The following is a 19,168-nucleotide window of genomic DNA, read 5'->3' as shown; positions in this document are numbered from 1 at the left end:
GAAGCAAGAGCTGCCGGGAATTAGGCCAGCTATGTCCATTGTTATTGTATTGTATAGGCCGTGGCGCAATGTTAGTACGTCACGTCCATATGACGTCATAACAGTAGCCGGAAGTCTCTGTTAGTAGTGGTGTGTGTGTGCCCCATTGCTTGGTTACTTTTGGAGCCATGTGTGAGGTGGAGGACGGGGATTGCGGGGTGCTGGGGAGAGAGAAGCCCCATAAGAGGTGAGAGCTGCCTTGTCAGCCACCACTCACTGTATTACACACCCCGGCTTCCCTCACGATATATTGATGGGGAATGTCTCCATATGCTCCCATCCATCATTAACAATCCCCCCTCCCCCCTGTTGTCTGTACATACATGCAGCCTGACAATGTCATCAGAGACTGTCTGTATGGGGCATACTTGCCTACTTTTGAAAACTAGTTTCAGGGAGATTATAGTTGGTAATAGAATTTTGCAAGGTGTGTCAATTGAGGGGGCGTGTCATGCTCCACCCAAAGGGCGTGTCTAGTTCCATATATGGAGAGATTGTGAGAAGAGATTGTGAAGCGTTGGTGTGTACTGCTACCTGTGAGAGGATTTTTGTAAAATGACATATCCAAATGTAGATGAGCCCAAAGCAGTTAGTAAGAGCTTATTTGGTAAAGTGCTGGGACATGGTGCTGAAGATTCATTGTAAATGTATCTACAGATGTAGCCCCTGCCATCCTGGCGGACAGGGGCTACACTGAACTGGGACGCGCGTGTGTCTCACACGCACGCTCGTTCCAGTCTCTCGGCGGGACGCTGCGTGTCCCTGCCCGTCTCCGCTTCAGGGAGACGGGCAGGGCTAGGGGGGTGATGGCGGGGACCGGAGGCAGGCTCTGTTGCCAGGGGGCGCGCGGGGGTCTCGTGCACATGTGGCCCCTGGCGGGAATGGTGGGATGGTGGGGCTGGGGTTAGCATCGCCAGCCCCTGCAAAGATGGCCTAAGCTCCACCTGTATCTCTCATTCCTTTTTTCCCAAAAAATGTAACAGTAATGTGATGTAATGTGGGCTAGGTGAAATGAGGGAGATTGCTAGACTAATGAGGGAGAGACAGAGATTGCTGCTATTTCAGGGAGTCTCCTGCAGAATGGTAGGCAACTATGGTATGGGGTGGGTAACATAATATTGTTTACAATATCGGACAGTGTGTGTGTGTGTGTGTGTGTGCTATATCGTTCTATATGTAACAATATGTAACAATAACAGCAGTGCCAGTGTGTACTCAGCTTAACTAAAACACCCCATAGCTGGGCATTATCCTCTGGAACTGCAGCTGGTTTATAGGTTGTAGCAATGCACAAATGCCATGGGGAAAACTCTCACTGCCCCTCAGCGATCCACTAACCCTACACAACCGGTTGCCATTTTCCATAGTGCGGTCTGTGGCAAAAGTATCATTCACAGCAGAAGACTTGTATAGTGGGGTAGAAAGTCTGAGAAGGATTTTGTGTCAGACTGGCCCATGTTTAAGTATATGGCCATACTGTTTTGTAGTCATTTCCAGGAGAAGCCGGGAGAGTTGACGCCAATGTCCAGTTTGTGGAGCGGGTATGTGCTGTGATGTCATATAGCCCTGCCCATGTTTGACTCAAATACCGCAATTCGTGTGTCTAAGAAGAGGGTGCTGGGCTGAAATGATGCAAAATTACATGATTCGTATCATTTTAGACTCTCCCTGAAGTGCCAAGATTAGCATTGTTTGTATGGATGCCACAGAATATACGGTGGTATGGGCAGGATGCAGGTTACTTTCCACTTTTCCAGGGGGCTGGGAGAGCAAGCCAATGATCTTTGTTCTTGATACATATGTATAACTATCATTGTGCAGTGTCTGGCTATAATAATGTGACAATTGTAATATTTGCAGGTTGGGGCAAACATGTATGAAGTGCAAGGAAGGTTCTGCTGCCCTGATCATACGTGTGGGAGACGCATTCTGCAAGTAAGACATGATCACCTCTATCCTGATTTTAAGATTAACATTGTGATGCATTACCCCGTAGACCTAAATCACGTCATTCCGTTTCTCTTCCAAATTATTCCTCTGTTCTCCTTGTCTGTTTTCTCTCATGAGATACTATACCAGGGCTGAATAATGGTGATTAGGGCAAATACAATTTTTGGCTTGGTAACTGGAGGAATCACTGACCCAGACACACCGAAATAACCTTAACATATACATTGCCCACTCGCAACTCTTGCATGCACTTTTATGGGTAAAAAATATAATATACAATAGTGTTTGTTGTAGCGCCTGCATCTTCCAACCCATGCAGTTCCTCTTCCCTGCCTGTGGTGTCGCTCTCTGCTGTGTATTTCTATGTATGTACTTCAGTGCTTATATGCAGACCAGATCTATACTAGAAGCACCACAGCAGAGAGGGATACCCCTGGCAGGGAAGAGGAACTGCACAGGATGAAAAATGCAGGGTGCTAGAATGGGGTTGACCCAGGAAAAGAGTCGACATGTGTAGTCCATGTGAAATGTTAAGCGATGACAACCTTCTGTAACCTATTTAGACTGTAAGGTTGCAGGTTAACAAAGGGCCTGATTCGTGTTTATTTTACACTGCAATTTATATTTCAGTTTAAACACTCCCTGCCAATATCTAACTCTCTGCACCTATTACATCTGCCCCATCTGCAGTGCAACTTGGCTTTGCCCAGTTACTTGCTTTTTTTTATTTGCTTACAAAGTTGAATCAGGCCCAATGTCTATGAACTTATCTGTGACTCTGAATAAAGAATGCAATTACCATGTTGTGTGATAAATGACCATTTCCCTTTTATTGTAGGTCCTGCTTCAAAGAATACTTTGTCCACAAATTCCGAGCTATGCTGGGTAAAAACAGAGTAGTGTATCCAGGAGAGAAGGTATTGCTCTGACCACACAGTACAGGACAATGGTCCGAGGTGCGCGCTAACCTCACGAAATGCTGGTGTTTGCGCAGTTCAGCAATATTGTTTTCTTGTACTGCACATGTTCTGTGATTGATTGCCCATTTGGATGCAAAGTGATTGACAGTCAGTGTGCGTTTCTGGAAGGTAATGAGTGTGTGAATGTGTAGAGGGATGGCTGCATGTGGATGTAACTGCTCCAGTGGCTTAGTGACAGCGTATATCCTGTGTGCTCAGATGTCCGATGGTGTGACTGATGCTGCGTTTGTTTTTTTGTTATATATATTCTGTGGTTACCTAAAGCGTAAACCTTTTTAGACAAAAAAATTGTTAAAATAACAATCACAAAATAATTTTAGAAGTCTCTTAAGGTTTTTCGCTAGTACATTTTGGGAACTGATCTGGTACAATCCCCTTTGGTTCATATATTGATATTATTCATTCTAGCACCCTGCATCTGCCAAAACCTGCGCATTTCCTCTTCCCTGCCTGGGTGCTCTCTGCTGTGGTTCTTCTAGCACTGGTCTTGTCTGCATATCTGTGATGCAATACAGACCACCAGACGTTTTTTCTTTTGCCTACAAGTCAATTTGGATACACCAATACTTAGTTTACTTAATAAAAGAAATAACAAAATAAAAAAACTACAATTTATTATTCTTTTTCTTCCACTGATCACAAAGCCATGAATAACCCTGTTTGTGTGGCAGGGGTGCTTAATACCCACCTGATTCTTAATGCTGGCCACACATCAGACCAACTTTCCTCCAGCCATCCAACTAGTTGGTTGGATATAATAAAAACCTGGTACTTGATAGGAGCAAATGTAATTTGTAATTAAGTCATTTGTTTCCCAAATTGGAAAATGGACAACAACTCAGACAATGTACTGTAGTTGGACCTATTTGATTTAAACAATTTCACTGAATGTTTTTGTCCATTCCCCTGAGTTTGTGAGCAAATTGCTTATTGGCATTTGCCCCCATACAGTTCCAGATTTTCAGTCCAACCAATCAACTAGTGTGATGGTTGGAGGAAAGTTGGACCGATTGCTTATAAGAAAGCTGAGGATGTTGCATAGGTCTGCCCAGTAGTAGTCTCCAAATTGCTGCTGACGTGTTTCATTCTGGAATAACCCACAACTACATTGGATGATTGTATCAGGACAGCAAAATGCGTTGTTATGCTTTTTGGATCATGATTACTTATAAGCCACATTAAAGACCGGTTTAAACTTTCCTGGAGAGCTTAGTAGCCCAGACTGGGGGAAAAAAAAATATTTCCTATTCAGGTTAAGATATGTTCTGTCTTTTCCAGGTCCTCCTGGCCTATTCAGGTGGACCATCATCAAGTGCAATGATCAAGCAAGTTCAAGAGGTAAACATTTCCATTATCCATGTGTAGGTTATTCCTGGCTTCTTGCTTATTATATGCTCTTCCTTCTCCGTTGTATATGTTTAAAGAGTGAGAGTAGTTGTTTACATATGTTTTAGTAGAGGATGAGTTATACTATCTCTGATACTTTTCTGTATCTGATAGTTTAGCTCAGTTTGTTGCAGTCTATCAAACATCTGAAGTCTTAGGTTCCTACCTACATGTCTAATTCACTAGCTTTAGCCCATTTTTCTGAATGATCGCAAATTTCAGAAAATCCTCAACAATCTATAGGATCAATTTGTACAATTATATATGTTGGCACAGTGTTTGTTGACCTTATCAAGTTGTAAGTCTGACCTCAGGTTTCATGCCACTTCTGGGTCAGCTGATGACCCCACACCTGTTAATGAAAATGATTTCCTGACATTTATCTGTCCTGCCAGATCAGCTCCAAACCAATAGCCATTTAATCTTTTAGGACAGGTCTCACACCACAGGGTTTAGACCAGGCATGTACAAACTATGGCCCTCCAGCTGTTGTGAAACTACACATCCCAGCATGCCTTGCCATCATTTTAGAATTCCCTAATAGTAACACTGTGGCAAGGCATTGTGGGACTTGTAGTTTCACAACAGCTAGAGGGCCATAGTTTGAACATGCATGGGTTAGACCATCGGTCTTCAACCTGTGGCCCTCCAGATGTTGTGAAACTACATGTTCCAACATGCATTGCCACATTTTTTCCTATAAGAGCATGCCAAAAAACCTCAGGGCATGCTTGGACATGTAGTTCCACAACATCTGGAGGGCCACAGGTTGAAGACCTGTGGGTTAGACCATCAGAACACAGTCAGTAACATATTGCATAAGTGGTCACAACATTGTGATGCACTATATTATGCCTGTATAGAGGCCCACAATGTGCTCCTATAAAGTGATGCACCATGCCACTGTATTGCCTCCATGATGCAAGCTTGTGGGCTGTAACTCCTGTGCATGCTTCCATACAGTCCCCAGCAACCTGCGACTCTATGGCTGTTGTGGAACTACAAGTCCGTGCACACCTTAGCAGCATCTAACTAGACAGCCATGGTAGTGTTCATTGCTCCCAGAACAGCTTGCTGGCCACAGAATGTCATAAGCGATGCTAGAAACATGGGGAGACAGGGAGGGGAACATAACCAATGGCCTGTATAACCGGCTTTGTATCCGCTGCTGGTCATGTACTTTATGGCCTCTGCTGAGAACAAACAGATAGGAAGCCGTGGGCATAGGTTGGAGGAAAGGGGAGTTTCCGTTGCATGTTCATGGAGCACTGCTTATGTTACTTCTACAGTAATACTGCAGCTGTGTGATAACGGGGCAGTGCGACGCAGGCAGGAGAAGTGTAACGGAGGGAGCCGGGGAAGCGGGAGACCTGACTTGTCTGATGCTGATGGAGAATCCAATCACCGACCTGGCACAGACCTAACATACATGTAGTATTGTGATGTAGGTTACAGTACACAGGAGACAGTGATGTCAGTATGAGTCATAGTGTCGACACAAGCATTATGTCGATGTGGAAAAGGTTGACATGATTTTTTAAGATATTTTTTTGGGTGTCTGTGTCGACTTATGTCGACATGCACATCATATAAGTGTACCACATGAAAGACTCATATCGACCAATAGTGGTCAACCTAATGACTGTAGACCTAGTGCAGCATCCCCTTTACAAGGTTATCACATTTGGTCACATGGAAAGATGCGTCTTGCCCGGAGGTTTCTGTATCTTGTGTTTAGTTCCACTTCCGGGGTCCTCCGTTCTCGTTATCATGCAGATCTTACAATTGTGTTTTCCAGGGCCTGAGTCGTGAGGCTCCTAAAAAGTTGCGCTTTAACCCTGGGGTTCTTTTCATCGATGGTGAGTTTGTCCGACGTCTGAATAAGGTTCAGTTCCCAAAGTAATTGAATATTGGGATTTTAAAATTCGCCACATTTGTTATGACACTCACAACATGTGGCCTTATTGGAACTAAACATGTTCTCGTTGAACAATTCTGATATATTTTACATTCTAAAAAGCTCATGAAGATTTGTATACGTGTGTGAATGTTATTAACAGCCGGTTTAGGTATAATGCTTAGTGCTGGTCCAGTCCCCTGTAAAATATCTGTTCTATCCCTTACACAGAAGGGGCAGTGTGCACCCAGAGTTGGGAGGAAAGGGACCGGGTCATTTCTGAAATCCGAAATGTTTTACAAGAAACCACTTTCCCATTTCACGTTGTGCACCTGGAGCAGGTACGTCTATGGAAGTCACAGTGTGTCTACGCAGCGGACACCATCTACAGAGCAAGTGGTATGAGAGTAAGATGTAATGAGTACACCTGCAGGGTGACCTGGGAAATGTGTCAGTGAGTAAGGAGTACACCAGTGCCCCTGCCGGGTGACCTGGGAAATGTCAGTGAGTAAGGAGTACACCTGTGCCCCTGCAGGGTGACCTGGGAAATGTGTCAGTGAGTAAGGAGTACACCAGTGCCCCTGCCGGGTGACCTGGGAAATGTCAGTGAGTAAGGAGTACACCTGTGCCCCTGCCGGGTGACCTGGGAAATGTCAGTGAGTAAGGAGTACACCTGTGCCCCTGCCGGGTGACCTGGGAAATGTCAGTGAGTAAGTACACCTGTGCACCTGCTGGGTGACCTGGGAAATGTGTCAGTGAGTAAGGAGTACACCTGTGCACCTGCTGGGTGACCTGGGAAATGTGTCAGTGAGTAATGAGTGCACATGTGCACCGGCTGGGTGACCTGGGAAATGTGTCAGTGAGTAAGGAGTACACCTGTGCCCCTGCTGGGTGACCTGGGAAATGTGTCAGTGAGTAAGGAGTACACCTGTGCCCCTGCCGGGTGACCTGGGAAATGTGTCAGTGAGTAAGGAGTACACCTGTGCACCGGCTGGGTGACCTGGGAAATGTCAGTGAGTAAGATGTACACCTGTGCACCTGCCGGGTGACCTGGGAAATGTCAGTGAGTAAGGAGTACACCTGTGCCCCTGCCGGGTGACCTGGGAAATGTGTCAGTGAGTATGGAGTACACCTGTGTACCTGCTGGGTGACCTGGGACATGTCAGTGAGTAAGGAGTACACCTGTGCCCCTGCCGGGTGACCTGGGAAATGTCAGTGAGTAAGGAGTACACCTGTGCTCCTGCCGGGTGACCTGGGAAATGTGTCAGTGAGTAAGGAGTACACCTGTGCTCCTGCTGGGTGACCTGGGAAATGTCAGTGAGTAAGGAGTACACCTGTGCCCCTGCCGGGTGACCTGGGAAATGTCAGTGAGTAAGGAGTACACCTGTGCCCCTGCAGGTCGACCTGGGAAATGTCAGTTAGTAAGGAGTACACCTGTGCTCCTGCTGGGTGACCTGGGAAATGTCAGTGAGTACGGAGTACACCTGTGCTCCTGCTGGGTGACCTGGGAAATGTCAGTGAGTAAGGAGTACACCTGTGCTCCTGCTGGGTGACCTGGGAAATGTGTCAGTGAGTAAGGAGTACACCTGTGCTCCTGCTGGGTGACCTGGGAAATGTGTCCGTGAATAAGATGTACTCCTAAAACATGAGCTGTTTGGGGTACTGAGGACAGAGTTTGAGACCCACTGGCCTAGTACTAGCCCTTCATCGTGTATTCGTTTTGAGAAGGCAGATTGATGCAGCAGTGTTGGTGAACACTGGAGACGTTATCCATGGCCACCAATCAGTAATGACCGGTTGCAGTGAAAGGTTTACTCCTTCCCTCCATCTTGTTGCATGCAGCGTCTGCAGAGCTTACGGACTCCCATGCTGTCCCTCCATGTCCTGCCTAGTGCTCTGCACCAATCACATACTGGACTGCAGATAATCCCTTCCTCCTTCTCTGTGTCTACTTTCTTGGCTGCAGGTTTTCTCTCTGACCAGATCTGTGCTGCAGACAAATCACCTCCCAGAGAACACGGAGCGGGCAGAGAATTACAAGCAGGCAGTGAGCAGTTTCTTGGGACAGCAGAGGGCGCACCAAGAGGATGGGCTACCAGAAGTGAATGCATTGGCTCAGCTGCGTGTTGCAGACTCTGCTGGTCCAGAATGCACTGACGCTTTGCCAAACAGCTCCCCATGTAGCCGCCCTCCCGCAGAATACACTACAGCCCTGACGGAGGTCTTTCGCTCTGCCAGGACGCAGACTGCCAAACAGGAACTGCTGCAATCTCTCCGGTGAGCTGCCATCATTGTAACACTGTGCCAACCTCAGGCGGGGTATGGATAAGATAGGGACGGCGATGAGTCTTCCATAACTAGGACCAGCCTCCGGATTGCTATAGAGGTGCAGGAAGGTGAATTTTCAGTGTGTCTGATATAGTAAATGAAAGGTGTGTATATATAATATATCTCAAGCAGGGAGATAACCTGGACCTTAATGTACATTTATAGGCAGCAGAAAATAATTTTTTTTATTTTATAGTGTTGTTTTTTTTTTTTACTTTTCTTTTTTTTTTGAATATTAAATTTTTATTGGGTCAGCAGTGAAAAGATACATACATAAGTGAAACAGAGGTAGAACAGTGAATCCGACAAAGTCATTGAACAATGAATCAACTAATCTAACTAGCTGTCCTGCACATTAGCTGCTAGTGTTTGATTTCAACTGCGCCCCAAAAATTACAATTGAAAGCAAGATTACAATGTCAAAGGAGAGAAGGATAGCTATTGGGGAGAGAAGAAGAAGAAAGCAGAAGAAAGGTGGGAAGGCAGAGGAAGGCAGAAGAGTGGGGGACAGACACACGAGGGGGTGGGAGGGGTGTACGATCTTAAGTTGGGGACATTGCATGATACATTGTAAACATGGACATGTTAACTGTTTGACAGGAGAGGAGGAGAGTGGAATGCAGTAGTGTCCCAGGGAACGCCAGAGGAAACTGACAGACCCTGGGACTCTCTAAACTCCATCCATTTAAGCCATTTCAGGTGTATCGAGGAAGCCGAAGATGAGTAGCGAGCATTTATCGTCTCATAGAGAAAATGTGTGTGCACCTTGTTGATCACACCTCGTACCGAAGGGGTTTCTGCCGACTTCCAGAGGTGCCCAATGGCGGCTTTCGCTGCGATTAGGATATGCCTTAGGATATAAAGGTCACCCCCTGTTTCTACATTGCTGTAGTGGAGTAAAGCTGTGATGGGCTCTAGCCGGGTCGTGGACTTCAACACGTTGCCGATCAGGGAGGATATTTCCTCCCAAAAGGGCCTAATGAGGGAGCATTGCCAAAATATGTGAAATATAGAACCAATCTCACCGCATCCCCTCCAGCACAAGTGAGAGACTTCAGGCCAGATAGCGTGGAGACGTAGGGGAGTGAAATAGGCCCTGTGACATAATTTGAAAAACATCTCCGAGTGTAGTAGGCACTTAGACATTTTAAACCCTGAGTAGAGGATGCTATCCCAGGTTTCCTCGTCTAGGGTGATGTCAAGGTCAGTCTCCCACTTGAGCTGGGCGGGGAGTTTCCCTTGTTTCGTTGATGCTATCAGATAATCGTACCACCTGGATATCCCACCTTTGTGAGAGCCATTCTGCAACCTGGAGGAGATGAGGGTGGGAGCTGGCAGGATGGGGCCTGTGCTTCCTCTAAGAGTCGTTAACCAGTGACGGATTTGTAAGTATTTGTAGAAATCGTTCTTGGAGAGCCCGAACCTCTCCTGGAGCCCTGAAAATTGTATCAGTGATCCCCCTTGGACCATATGTCCCAAATCAACAATGCCAGCGTCTATCCACGCCTCCAGACTTAAGTTGGGGATCAATTTGGCAATAGCTGAGAGGGAGAGGTTGGTGCTCGGAAGAACGATCCCCTCCGTACCCCCCATCAGTCCAGCCCAGGCCTCCAGAGTCGCTTTGGTAGCTGTACAAAGCTCTGTCTTGCCGGGGATGGTCTTAGTAGGGAGCCAAAACATGCCAGTAAGTGGGAAATGACTCGCCATGTTTTGTTCTATTAATACCCAGGGTTTTGGATTCAGGGTGTCAAACCAATCCCTAGCTTGACTCAACAGACATGCCTGACGGTATTTTTCTAAATCGGGATATCCTGCTCCTCCCAGGGCCTTTGGTAAAGCCATGGTTTTCCTTGCTACTCTCGGTTTGGACCCCTTCCATATGTATTTAGTGAACAGGGCGTTGAGTTTATAGAATAGGGACTTGGGGAAATTCCTGGGGATCGCGCGGAATAGGTATAAAAGCTTAGGGAGGAGGATCATTTTTGACGCTGCCAGCCTACCCAGCCAAGAAATTTCATGCAGGGACCATTCCTTAATAAGTTTTTGGAAGGAGTTTAAGAGTGGGTTAAAGTTGCATTCTATTAGGTATGGATCTCTTGCCACTTGGACCCCCAGGTATTTGATGGCTTTCTCTTGCCAGGCATATCGATAGGAGTCCTTAAGGCGAGCTACCATAGCCAAGGGGATGTTTACCGGAAGGGCTTCTGTTTTATTTGTGTTCAATTTATAGTACGAGATCGCTGAATAGGCATCTAAGACTTCATGTACCGCTGGCAGTGATTTCTCCGGTTGCAGTAGGCATAAGAGAACATCATCTGCAAATAAACAGATCTTATGGGAGGTGCTCCCAATCTGCGGGCCTAGGATACGGACATCTGCTCTAATTTTGACTGCTAGAGGCTCCATTGCTAGGACGAAGATTAACGGGGAAAGGGGGCACCCCTGTCTGGTACCGTTGGTAATTGGGAAGCTAGAAGAGAGGCTGCCATTTACGAACACCCTCGCAGACGGATGGGAGTAGAGGGCGAATATTGAGTCTAAAAATCTGCCCCCCAGGCCAAAGCGCTTCAGCACTTCTCTCAGATAGCCCCAGTGAAGCCGATCGAACGCCTTCTCGGCGTCTAGTGACAACAGTAATAGAGGGGATTTGGCCCGGTCGCACACCTCCAGCACATTGAACACTCTACGGGTGTTGTCCGGGGCCTGTCTCCCCGGCACAAAGCCCACCTGGTCCCCCCCCACCAAAAACGCGAGGAGGGGGGCCAGTCTATTGGCCAACAATTTGGCGTATAATTTCAAGTCTGTATTCAACAGTGCGATAGGTCTATAATTCTGGACCGAGGTGGGCGGCTTACCAGGTTTCGGAATGGTCACAATCCTGGCTTCTAACATTTCCTTGGGGAATACACCCGCCCTAGAGGCCTCGTTGAAGACACTGGTCAATAGTGGGCTCAATTCATCTTTAAAGCATTTATAGAAATTAGTGGGATAGCCATCAGGGCCGGGGGCTTTATCCCTGGGCAGCCCATCAATGGCGGTCTCTACCTCTACTTTGGACCAGGGCGCGTTAAGAGCCTGGCCCACCTCGGATTCCAACGCTGGCAGACTAATACTGTCAAGAAAGGAAGCAATCTTTTCGTTCGTCGGCTGGGGGGTGTGCGAGTCAGAATTCAGATTATATAGTTTAGCATAGTAGTCTGCGAAGGTGTCCGCAACCTGGAAGGGGTCGACAACCCTAGCTCCCCTGGAGTTGATCAAGAGGTCAATTCTATTTCTAGCTCTCCTCCCTCTCAACTTCCTCGCCAACAGCCTCCCCGCCTTATTACCAAACAGGTAGAAACGTTGATTCAACTTTTCAACGTTTTTCTGGACCTCTCTAAAGGAGAGGGCATTGACTTTCTCCCTGGCCCGAGTGAGTTGAGTGCCTAGGGCCCTGTCAAGGGGGTTGTTTTTATGTGCCGCTTCTAATCTAAGAAGGTCCTCGTCTGCAGCGCGCCTCTCACTCTCCTCAGTTCTCTTCACTCTGGCCGCCGCTTTTATTGCTGAGCCACGTACTTTTTTTTTTTTACTTTTCTGTTTCCATTCTAGAGCAGGATTGTCCAACGTGTCTGGTATTTTTGTGGTTTCCACCTCCGTAATAGAATAGAGAACAATCACACTTGCAGTTATTATCTTCTGGTCTATAAGTCATGCTGGAGAATGATCCATATCCCACCCCCTAATGCCCTGTGGCAATTTCACAGGAACCATCTGATCCTGCACGTCGCCCGCACCGGTGGTTATTCCAAAGTGATGACCGGAGAAAGCTGTACACGCCTTGCGGACAGACTGCTCGCCAACATCTCGCTGGGACGCGGTGCATTTCTGCCGCTGGATACTGTGAGTATCTGTCTATACTATAATCAGAGCATAGACCAGGCCTGGCCAACCTGTGGCTCTCCAGATGTCAAACTACAAATCCCATCATGCCTTGCCACAGTTTTGCTATAAGGGAGTGTTAAAACTGTGTCAAGGCATGCTGGGATTTGTAATTTCACAACATCTGGAGAGCCACAGGTTGGCCTGTCCTGGAAATGGGCAATAGACTCCATAACTGTAGTGCAGCACTGGGTATTTACATCTAGTAAGAAAGGAAGATCTGCAAAGCAAATATTTTGACAATTGGTTAATGATGTAATTAATAATGAGCTAAAGTGTATTGTCTGCAATCTGACATCCAGCACTGTGCTCGTGCCATTACATTCATGGGGGATCTGTAGGCCAGCAGTAATGTGCTCTATCTTCCTGACCTCACAGGGGTTCTCTGACCACCGCTATGGAGATGTCGTCATTGTCCGTCCCATGAGAGATTATTCTCTGAAAGAGATTTCCTTCTATAATCGGTTTTTCAATGTCCCGTCTGTCTTCATCCCAACAATGGACACGAAGGTACAGAACTTCTCTTTAGGGCAGGATGTAATGCGATGCGAGCCCAGCAGCCGTATGGGTTGAAGGCCGTACGAGGAGTTTTTTTTTTAAAGAGGCAATGATTTACATGGTATGGTTTTGCGTCGTAAATGATTGTCCCTTTAAAAAAAAAATAGATCTGAGTTTGCACATACTGCACGTCCTCTGGACTAGCATTGCGTCCTGCTTAGTATGTGTATTCAGCCATGTGGGGAACCAGGCAGTGTAAAAACCAGTGCAGAAAGTGGCATGCATAGAAAAGGCTGGGATGGACCAGTAGGAGAGAGGAAGGGAGGGAGTATAGATGCACCAATGGGGAGAGAGAGCAAGCGAGAGAGAATGGAATTCCCTGGTAGCGAGAGGAAGGGAAGGATGGAGAGTGGATGCCCCTGGTAGGGAGTGGAAGGAAGGTACGAGTAAGGTAGCATGTATGCCCCCGGTAGGGAGAGGGAGGAAGGGAGCGTGGATGTCCCTGGTAGGAAGCGTGGGTGCTCCTGGTAGGGAGGGAGTGTGGGTGCCCCAGTAGAGGGAAGAAGGGGTGCCACTGGTAGGGAGAAGAAAGGGAGGGAGCGTGGCATCCCTTGGCATGAGCAGGGGGATTGTGGTTTCCCCTAGTGGCATACAATGCGTACAGCACTAGATGTTTCTATTCTCTTTCAGGCTGCTGAAAACAGCAGCATCCAGCGTCTGTCCGAGTCCTTCATCACCAAGCTGCAGGCAGACTTCCCCTCCACCGTGAGCACAGTGTACAGGTGAGAGAGGTTCTGGATTAGACAATGCTGGAAGGAAGGCTGCTTACAGTTTATTATCTCCTATGAATTATTATTGAATTAGGACCAGTGAGAAGCTCAATGTCTCCAGGACAGAAATGAAACGAGAGATGAGCCAGCAGGAGAGGTGTCTGCTCTGTATGTGCACTATAGACACACATGTAGGTGAGCATCTGTTTCTTGCAATGCCCTAATTACTTATTATGCAGCTATTCCCTCCTCATGCTCATACCAATATTTATCACCAAAATGTTTCCCTGATGCTACAGTAGTGTTTTGTCAGGGGTGTATCGGTATGGGCAGGATGCAAAACTACACATCCCAGCATGCCTTGCCACAGGTTTAGCATTCTCTAATCACAAAACTGTGGCAATGCATGCTGGGACTTGTAGTTTCAGCTGGAAAGCTACAGGTTGGCCAGACGGGATGCGGTCATTTGGTCTACTGCATTATGGTCGACAGTCATTAGGTCGAATCCATTAGGTCGACATGCTAAAAGGTTGACATGACTCTAGGTCGACATGGGAAAAGGTTGACATGATTCTAGTTCGACAGGTCATTAGTTCGACAAGGTCATTAGTTCGACATTGTCTATGTCGACATTCACAAGGTCGACATGGAGTTTTTCACTGTTTTTTGAGCCAACATGTGCCGACAGGCGGTATTTCATACCCTACCATCCACTAGGGCGTGGTGGGAGAATAAAATAGTGTGCCCGACGCATAGCGAGCGCAGCAGTGCACTTTAAACTGTGTCCATGTCGACTGTGTTGACATTCAGGTAAAAAAACAGTGAAAAACCCCATGTCGACCTTGTGAATGTCGAAATAGACAATGTCGAACTAATGACCTTGTCGAACTAATGACCTTGTCGAACTAATGACCTTGTCGAACTAATGACCGTGTCGAACTAATGACCGTGTCGAACTAATGACCTGTCGAACTAATGACCTTTCGACCTTTTCCCATGTCGACCTTTTCCCATGTCGACCTAATGGATTCGACCTAATGGATTCGACCTAATGACTTTCGACCATAATGCAATAGACCAAATGATCCCAACCCGGCCAGACATGGCTTATTGTGACATGATCCCAACCCGGCCAGACATGGCTTATTGTGACATGGCTTATTGTATCTCCTATCTCATGACAGGCACGGCCTCCGCATTCTGTGCCACACAAGTCTCTCAGCATCTCTCTCAGAAGAGGCCAAATAACCGCACAGAACTTGGAACGCAATGCTGCAAAGGAGGACAGTGCTGCGAAAGATCGACCTCTCCTCCCACCAGGTGACCTTTTATCCTTCCCAGCAGCCTTTACATCAGACAACACTCGGAGCAGGGGAAGGGAAACGCGGTATCCACCTGATGTAGTAATTTTGTTCTTCATCCCCAGTGCTGCCGAGACACCAGACGTTGTGCGTTTGTTATGTTACAGCTGTAGAGTGACCGTCCGGGATCTGGTGAGTGGCTCCGTGCATGAACTGATTAGTAGTGACCTAATGTGTGCAGAAACAATGCCTGTTCTGTGCCCCCACACAGTGGTGACCTTTTATTCAGATAAACCAATATTCAGTCTCCTACTGGGCACTAGTGATGTCAGCAAGGCCTGAGGCTGATTGCTCAGGAATATTGGGACTGCTGCCACTATGCGTAGGAAATGGCAATAACTATATGGTGCAATAATATTCTGAAACGTACAAGCTTTCTGTGGACGATAAACTAATTAAAAAGTAGTTTAGTATTCCTATTATTCAGCTTTAGCATGGGATCTCCCTGTACGTATATTTATTTGACAAAAACCCATTAAAAGTAAAATACAGGCTAATTAATGACCATTAACTGGGCAGAGACAATAGGGTGCCGGATGGGATCCCGACAGGCATTTACCAGACGCCGGGATTCCGACTGTCAAAACACCGACAGCTGGGTTCCCGATGGCCACCTGCTATTTTCTCTCGTGGGGGTACACGACACCCATAGAGGGAGAATAGAATAGGTGGCTCGCGTAGCAAGCCACCGTGCCTGCAGAGTGGTGTGCGCAACGAGCCCGCAAGGGGCTTAGCTGTGCTCACCATGCAGTCTGGGTCCAGCCAGTCGGGATCCCGACGTCGGGCTAATGACTGTCGGGATACCGACTGTCTGTCCCCTGTACCACACCTGAGAGAATACCATTACAGATAGGTCATTTCCATACTCACCTAGTGGTATGATTGGTTTCTGATGTCTACAAGGGGGCGGGGCAACAACACGAGTGGCTTCTGAGGGTTCATTGTATGCTTGTCAGATAGTGATTATACATGGTAGATATCTTACTAGGTATGCTGTGTTCTATTTTACCAGCCATCCGCGAGCACCTTGCCCCCGTACATCCTGCAGGAGGCCGAGCACAGGAGCCGCAGGTAACCACCAATCCAGCTTCCACACAGCCATGTTGGGTATTGTACAGTGGGCAGCAGGAATTCCTGCCAGCATCCAAATAATACTAAATTCTGCATCTATTTTGGATTCACCTAGGTAAGTGGAGAACTCCTGGCTAGAACAGACATATTCCCTAGACCTTTTCACACAGGTCTTCATTCAACCCCGTCCCCGATGGTGGGGGACTGCACATGTGCAAGCGCCTTTAGCTATTGACAGGCAGGGGGCGTTCTTGGATAAACACCTGACGTTTCATGGGTGTGCCCACAAAAATGGTGGACGCGCCCATAGAAACGCCGGGCAGATCACAGCAAACACAGATGTGCTGCTTGGGGAGGGTGGATGACACCAGCACCCGCTTTCAATTCACCCATTACCAGTCAAGTAAGTCCTGGCTGACTTTTTACAGTAAGCAGAGAAAAAAAATCATTTGATGGTGAGTAACAATCAAATTAATTTCCGTGGGGGTTTGGGGGGAGGGGTTAAACCATTAAACATTCGGTGTTAACCTGCTTGCTAGGTAGCGATTATATGCGGCTTAGCTAGCAGGTCTGAATTGGGCCCTTAGACAGCTTATGCTAGCCCAGCAGTTCTCACACTCTGGGTAATGACCTTCTCCACATGGGGTCACGGCTCCATGTTGCTGACCATCAGGCTGATGACTTCTAATCTCGGTCAGTGATTCAAGGAGTCTGAAAAGTTTGTTGAATTGTCTGTTATATTAGACTCCTCCCATCATTTTGTACCTCCACAATGCTGCCATGTATGTGCTGTCTACACGTGTGATGTGATGACCTTCTGCAGTAACTTGCTGGGGTCCCAGAACAAAATAGTTTGAGGATCCCTGCTCTAGCTCCTCCTTTGCCCCCCAGAGTCTGAATGAGCTTCCCTAATGTCCAGAGGCACAGTCTCTCTTCCCTCCTGCAATGACAGCCTTGTCTGATTATGCCCATTCAGGGCTGCCATCAGGGGGGTGCTATGGAGCCAACTATCCTGGGCCCGACCTGCTCTATCCCCACTACATACTGGGACGGAGAGGGGGCACTGCCGATTTGGTCAGTCCCAGGTCCCAAAATTTGTGATGACATCTGTGCCCATTACTGAAAAAACAGAGAAATTACCTTGGAAATAACGCTGATCCTGCAGAGGAAACCTTTGACAGACCCAACTATCCAAACTATCCCAGATCCTCCATTCCACAGTTGCTGAAGGGCAATAGAGACCCTTCCTGTGACTCCTGAAGAAGGGGCAGATGGGAGAATCTCTGCACAGCTCTCAAATGTACAAGCTACAGGAGCTCTACAACAGCCAGGACCAGAGATTTTTCCCAGGGGGGTTTGCAAACAGACCAGTGTCTAGAGCACCTGCCATAGACTGGGCAAAAGGCGTCAGGGAGCTTTCCTCCAGAGCTAGCCCTGGGTGACTTTCCCTTTCCAAACAGACGCAGGCCAGGTGTTGGAGGAACCTAAGTTCAATATCCTTTTCAGTTTTGCCACATATGGGGGGGTTTAAGGGTTAGTTTGGAAGACTACTGGCTCACGCAGACAGATTGATCCTCCAAAGACTATATTTACAGCCATCCCTAATTTGGTCATCTTTCATTTGTACCATTTTCCCGGAGCACCATACAAATGTGTGACCATTACCAGGAACCTATCCCATAAACCAGAGTGCATTTCCCTCTATAGTCTATTGCGCCAATAAATCTGTGTCCAGCTCTGTTTTATGTACCATTATCCTTTTTCCCTTTTCCCCCACCCGTATAACTAGGTTGGAGATGAGGAAAGAGATACAGGAGTTTCTCATCGATGACTGTTCTGATGACATTTGAAGCCATCATAATCCCAGACCAGGAAGTGATGATCCCGGATGGAGAAGATTCAATGAACCATATCACACACACACACAGGGGTAATCAGAGTTACTCCAGGTGCCGCCCACAGTGTGTTACTACATTTTTATTTTATTTTTAACTGGAAATGTATTTATAAACAGAGAACAACTTTTTATCTACCAATAAAGTTGATTTTATAATGGAAATCTTCATCTATCGTCCTCTTAAGGGAACTCTGAGAAGAACTATGGCAGGGATAGGGAACCTTTGGCCCTCCAGCTGCTGTTGAACTACACATCCCAGCAGGTCCCACTAGTTTTATTTGGCCATGCTAAAACAGTCCCTAGGCATGCTGGGATGTGTAGTTCAACAGCTGGAGGGCCAAAAGGTTCCCCATCCCTGTACTAAGGAATAGCCTAGGGATGGGGAACCTTTGGTCCTCCAGCTGTTGAACTACACATCCCAGAATGCTTTGCTACAGTTTTAGCATGGCCAAATAGCGAAACTGTAGCAGTGCATACTGGGATGTGTAGTTAAACAACAGCTGGAGGGCCAAAAGGTTCCCCATCCCTGGTATAGCCTATCACACAGATGGCTACAGCTATCCTGTATCTGCAGGCTGGATTGTATGTTCTATGTATAGATCCTTACATGCGACACCAGCTTATCTCCCCGCCCAGGTCTGCTGTACAGTTATCAGTATAAAGCCATGGTGTGCTGGATATGGTGAGAAGGGAGGGGGGGTTTGAACACTTTGTAAACAGCAGAACTGGGAGGTCGCTTTTACAAAACCCTGAAAGTGAGTTACTGCATGATGGTGCAAGTTCCTCTACACACAGATAATAGGACACATTCTGGCAACTGTGCCCAACATCCAGGTGCCACAATTTAAAAATGTACAGTTATTTTGCTGATATATACATTAAACAGTCTGCAGTATAGACCTATTCAGGGAGTTGTAGTTGGCAAGTAATCTGATCCAATGGAAATGGTTGGAAACATTCCCCAGATTGGTCCAGCAGACTCTGCCATGTATGCCTATCCTGCCACTGTAATAGGAGGGGTGGACTGTTTTACTTGGATTTTTATATCTTTTCACCAGGCACTCTTTAGGATG

General features: G+C 47.1%; 1 protein-coding gene across 5 annotated transcripts; it reads left to right on the top strand.

Annotated features, from left to right (window-relative positions):
* The first annotated feature begins 71 nt into the window (after positions 1–71).
* On the top strand, positions 72–18,257 carry CTU2 (cytosolic thiouridylase subunit 2). Of its 5 annotated transcripts, none has more exons than XR_014465888.1 (15): positions 72–226; positions 1,900–1,974; positions 2,828–2,906; positions 4,248–4,307; positions 6,154–6,214; positions 6,484–6,593; positions 8,219–8,529; positions 12,324–12,459; positions 12,877–13,008; positions 13,687–13,778; positions 13,861–13,957; positions 14,951–15,086; positions 15,193–15,259; positions 16,140–16,198; positions 17,988–18,257. XR_014465888.1 is itself a non-coding variant. In XM_083165728.1 (15 exons), the coding sequence occupies exons 1-15, from the start codon at positions 168–170 to the stop codon at positions 18,046–18,048; spliced, it is 1,557 nt and encodes a 518-aa protein (XP_083021854.1). In that variant the 5' UTR covers positions 72–167; the 3' UTR covers positions 18,049–18,257. The 5 variants fall into 5 exon arrangements, 3 of the variants coding, with proteins under 3 accessions (XP_083021854.1, XP_083021855.1, XP_083021856.1); XR_014465886.1 differs by having other exon boundaries at positions 13,861–13,961; positions 15,171–15,259; XM_083165728.1 differs by having other exon boundaries at positions 15,171–15,259.
* The last annotated feature ends 911 nt before the right edge of the window (positions 18,258–19,168 follow it).

Source organism: Crinia signifera, chromosome 11, assembly GCF_055691185.1.
Source record: "Crinia signifera chromosome 11, ASM5569118v1, whole genome shotgun sequence".
NCBI lineage: Eukaryota > Metazoa > Chordata > Amphibia > Anura > Myobatrachidae > Crinia > Crinia signifera.
This window is presented reverse-complemented; position numbering and strand designations above follow the sequence as displayed.

Bases quoted from the DNA above. Each gene is read 5' to 3' on its own strand.
- CTU2 (XM_083165728.1), top strand. From the start codon at position 168: ATGTGTGAGGTGGAGGACGGGGATTGCGGGGTGCTGGGGAGAGAGAAG. The intron at 4,308-6,153 runs GTAAACATTTCC...TGTGTTTTCCAG, and splicing joins TGATCAAGCAAGTTCAAGAG to GGCCTGAGTCGTGAGGCTCC. The intron at 16,199-17,987 runs GTAACCACCAAT...CCGTATAACTAG, and splicing joins GCCGAGCACAGGAGCCGCAG to GTTGGAGATGAGGAAAGAGA.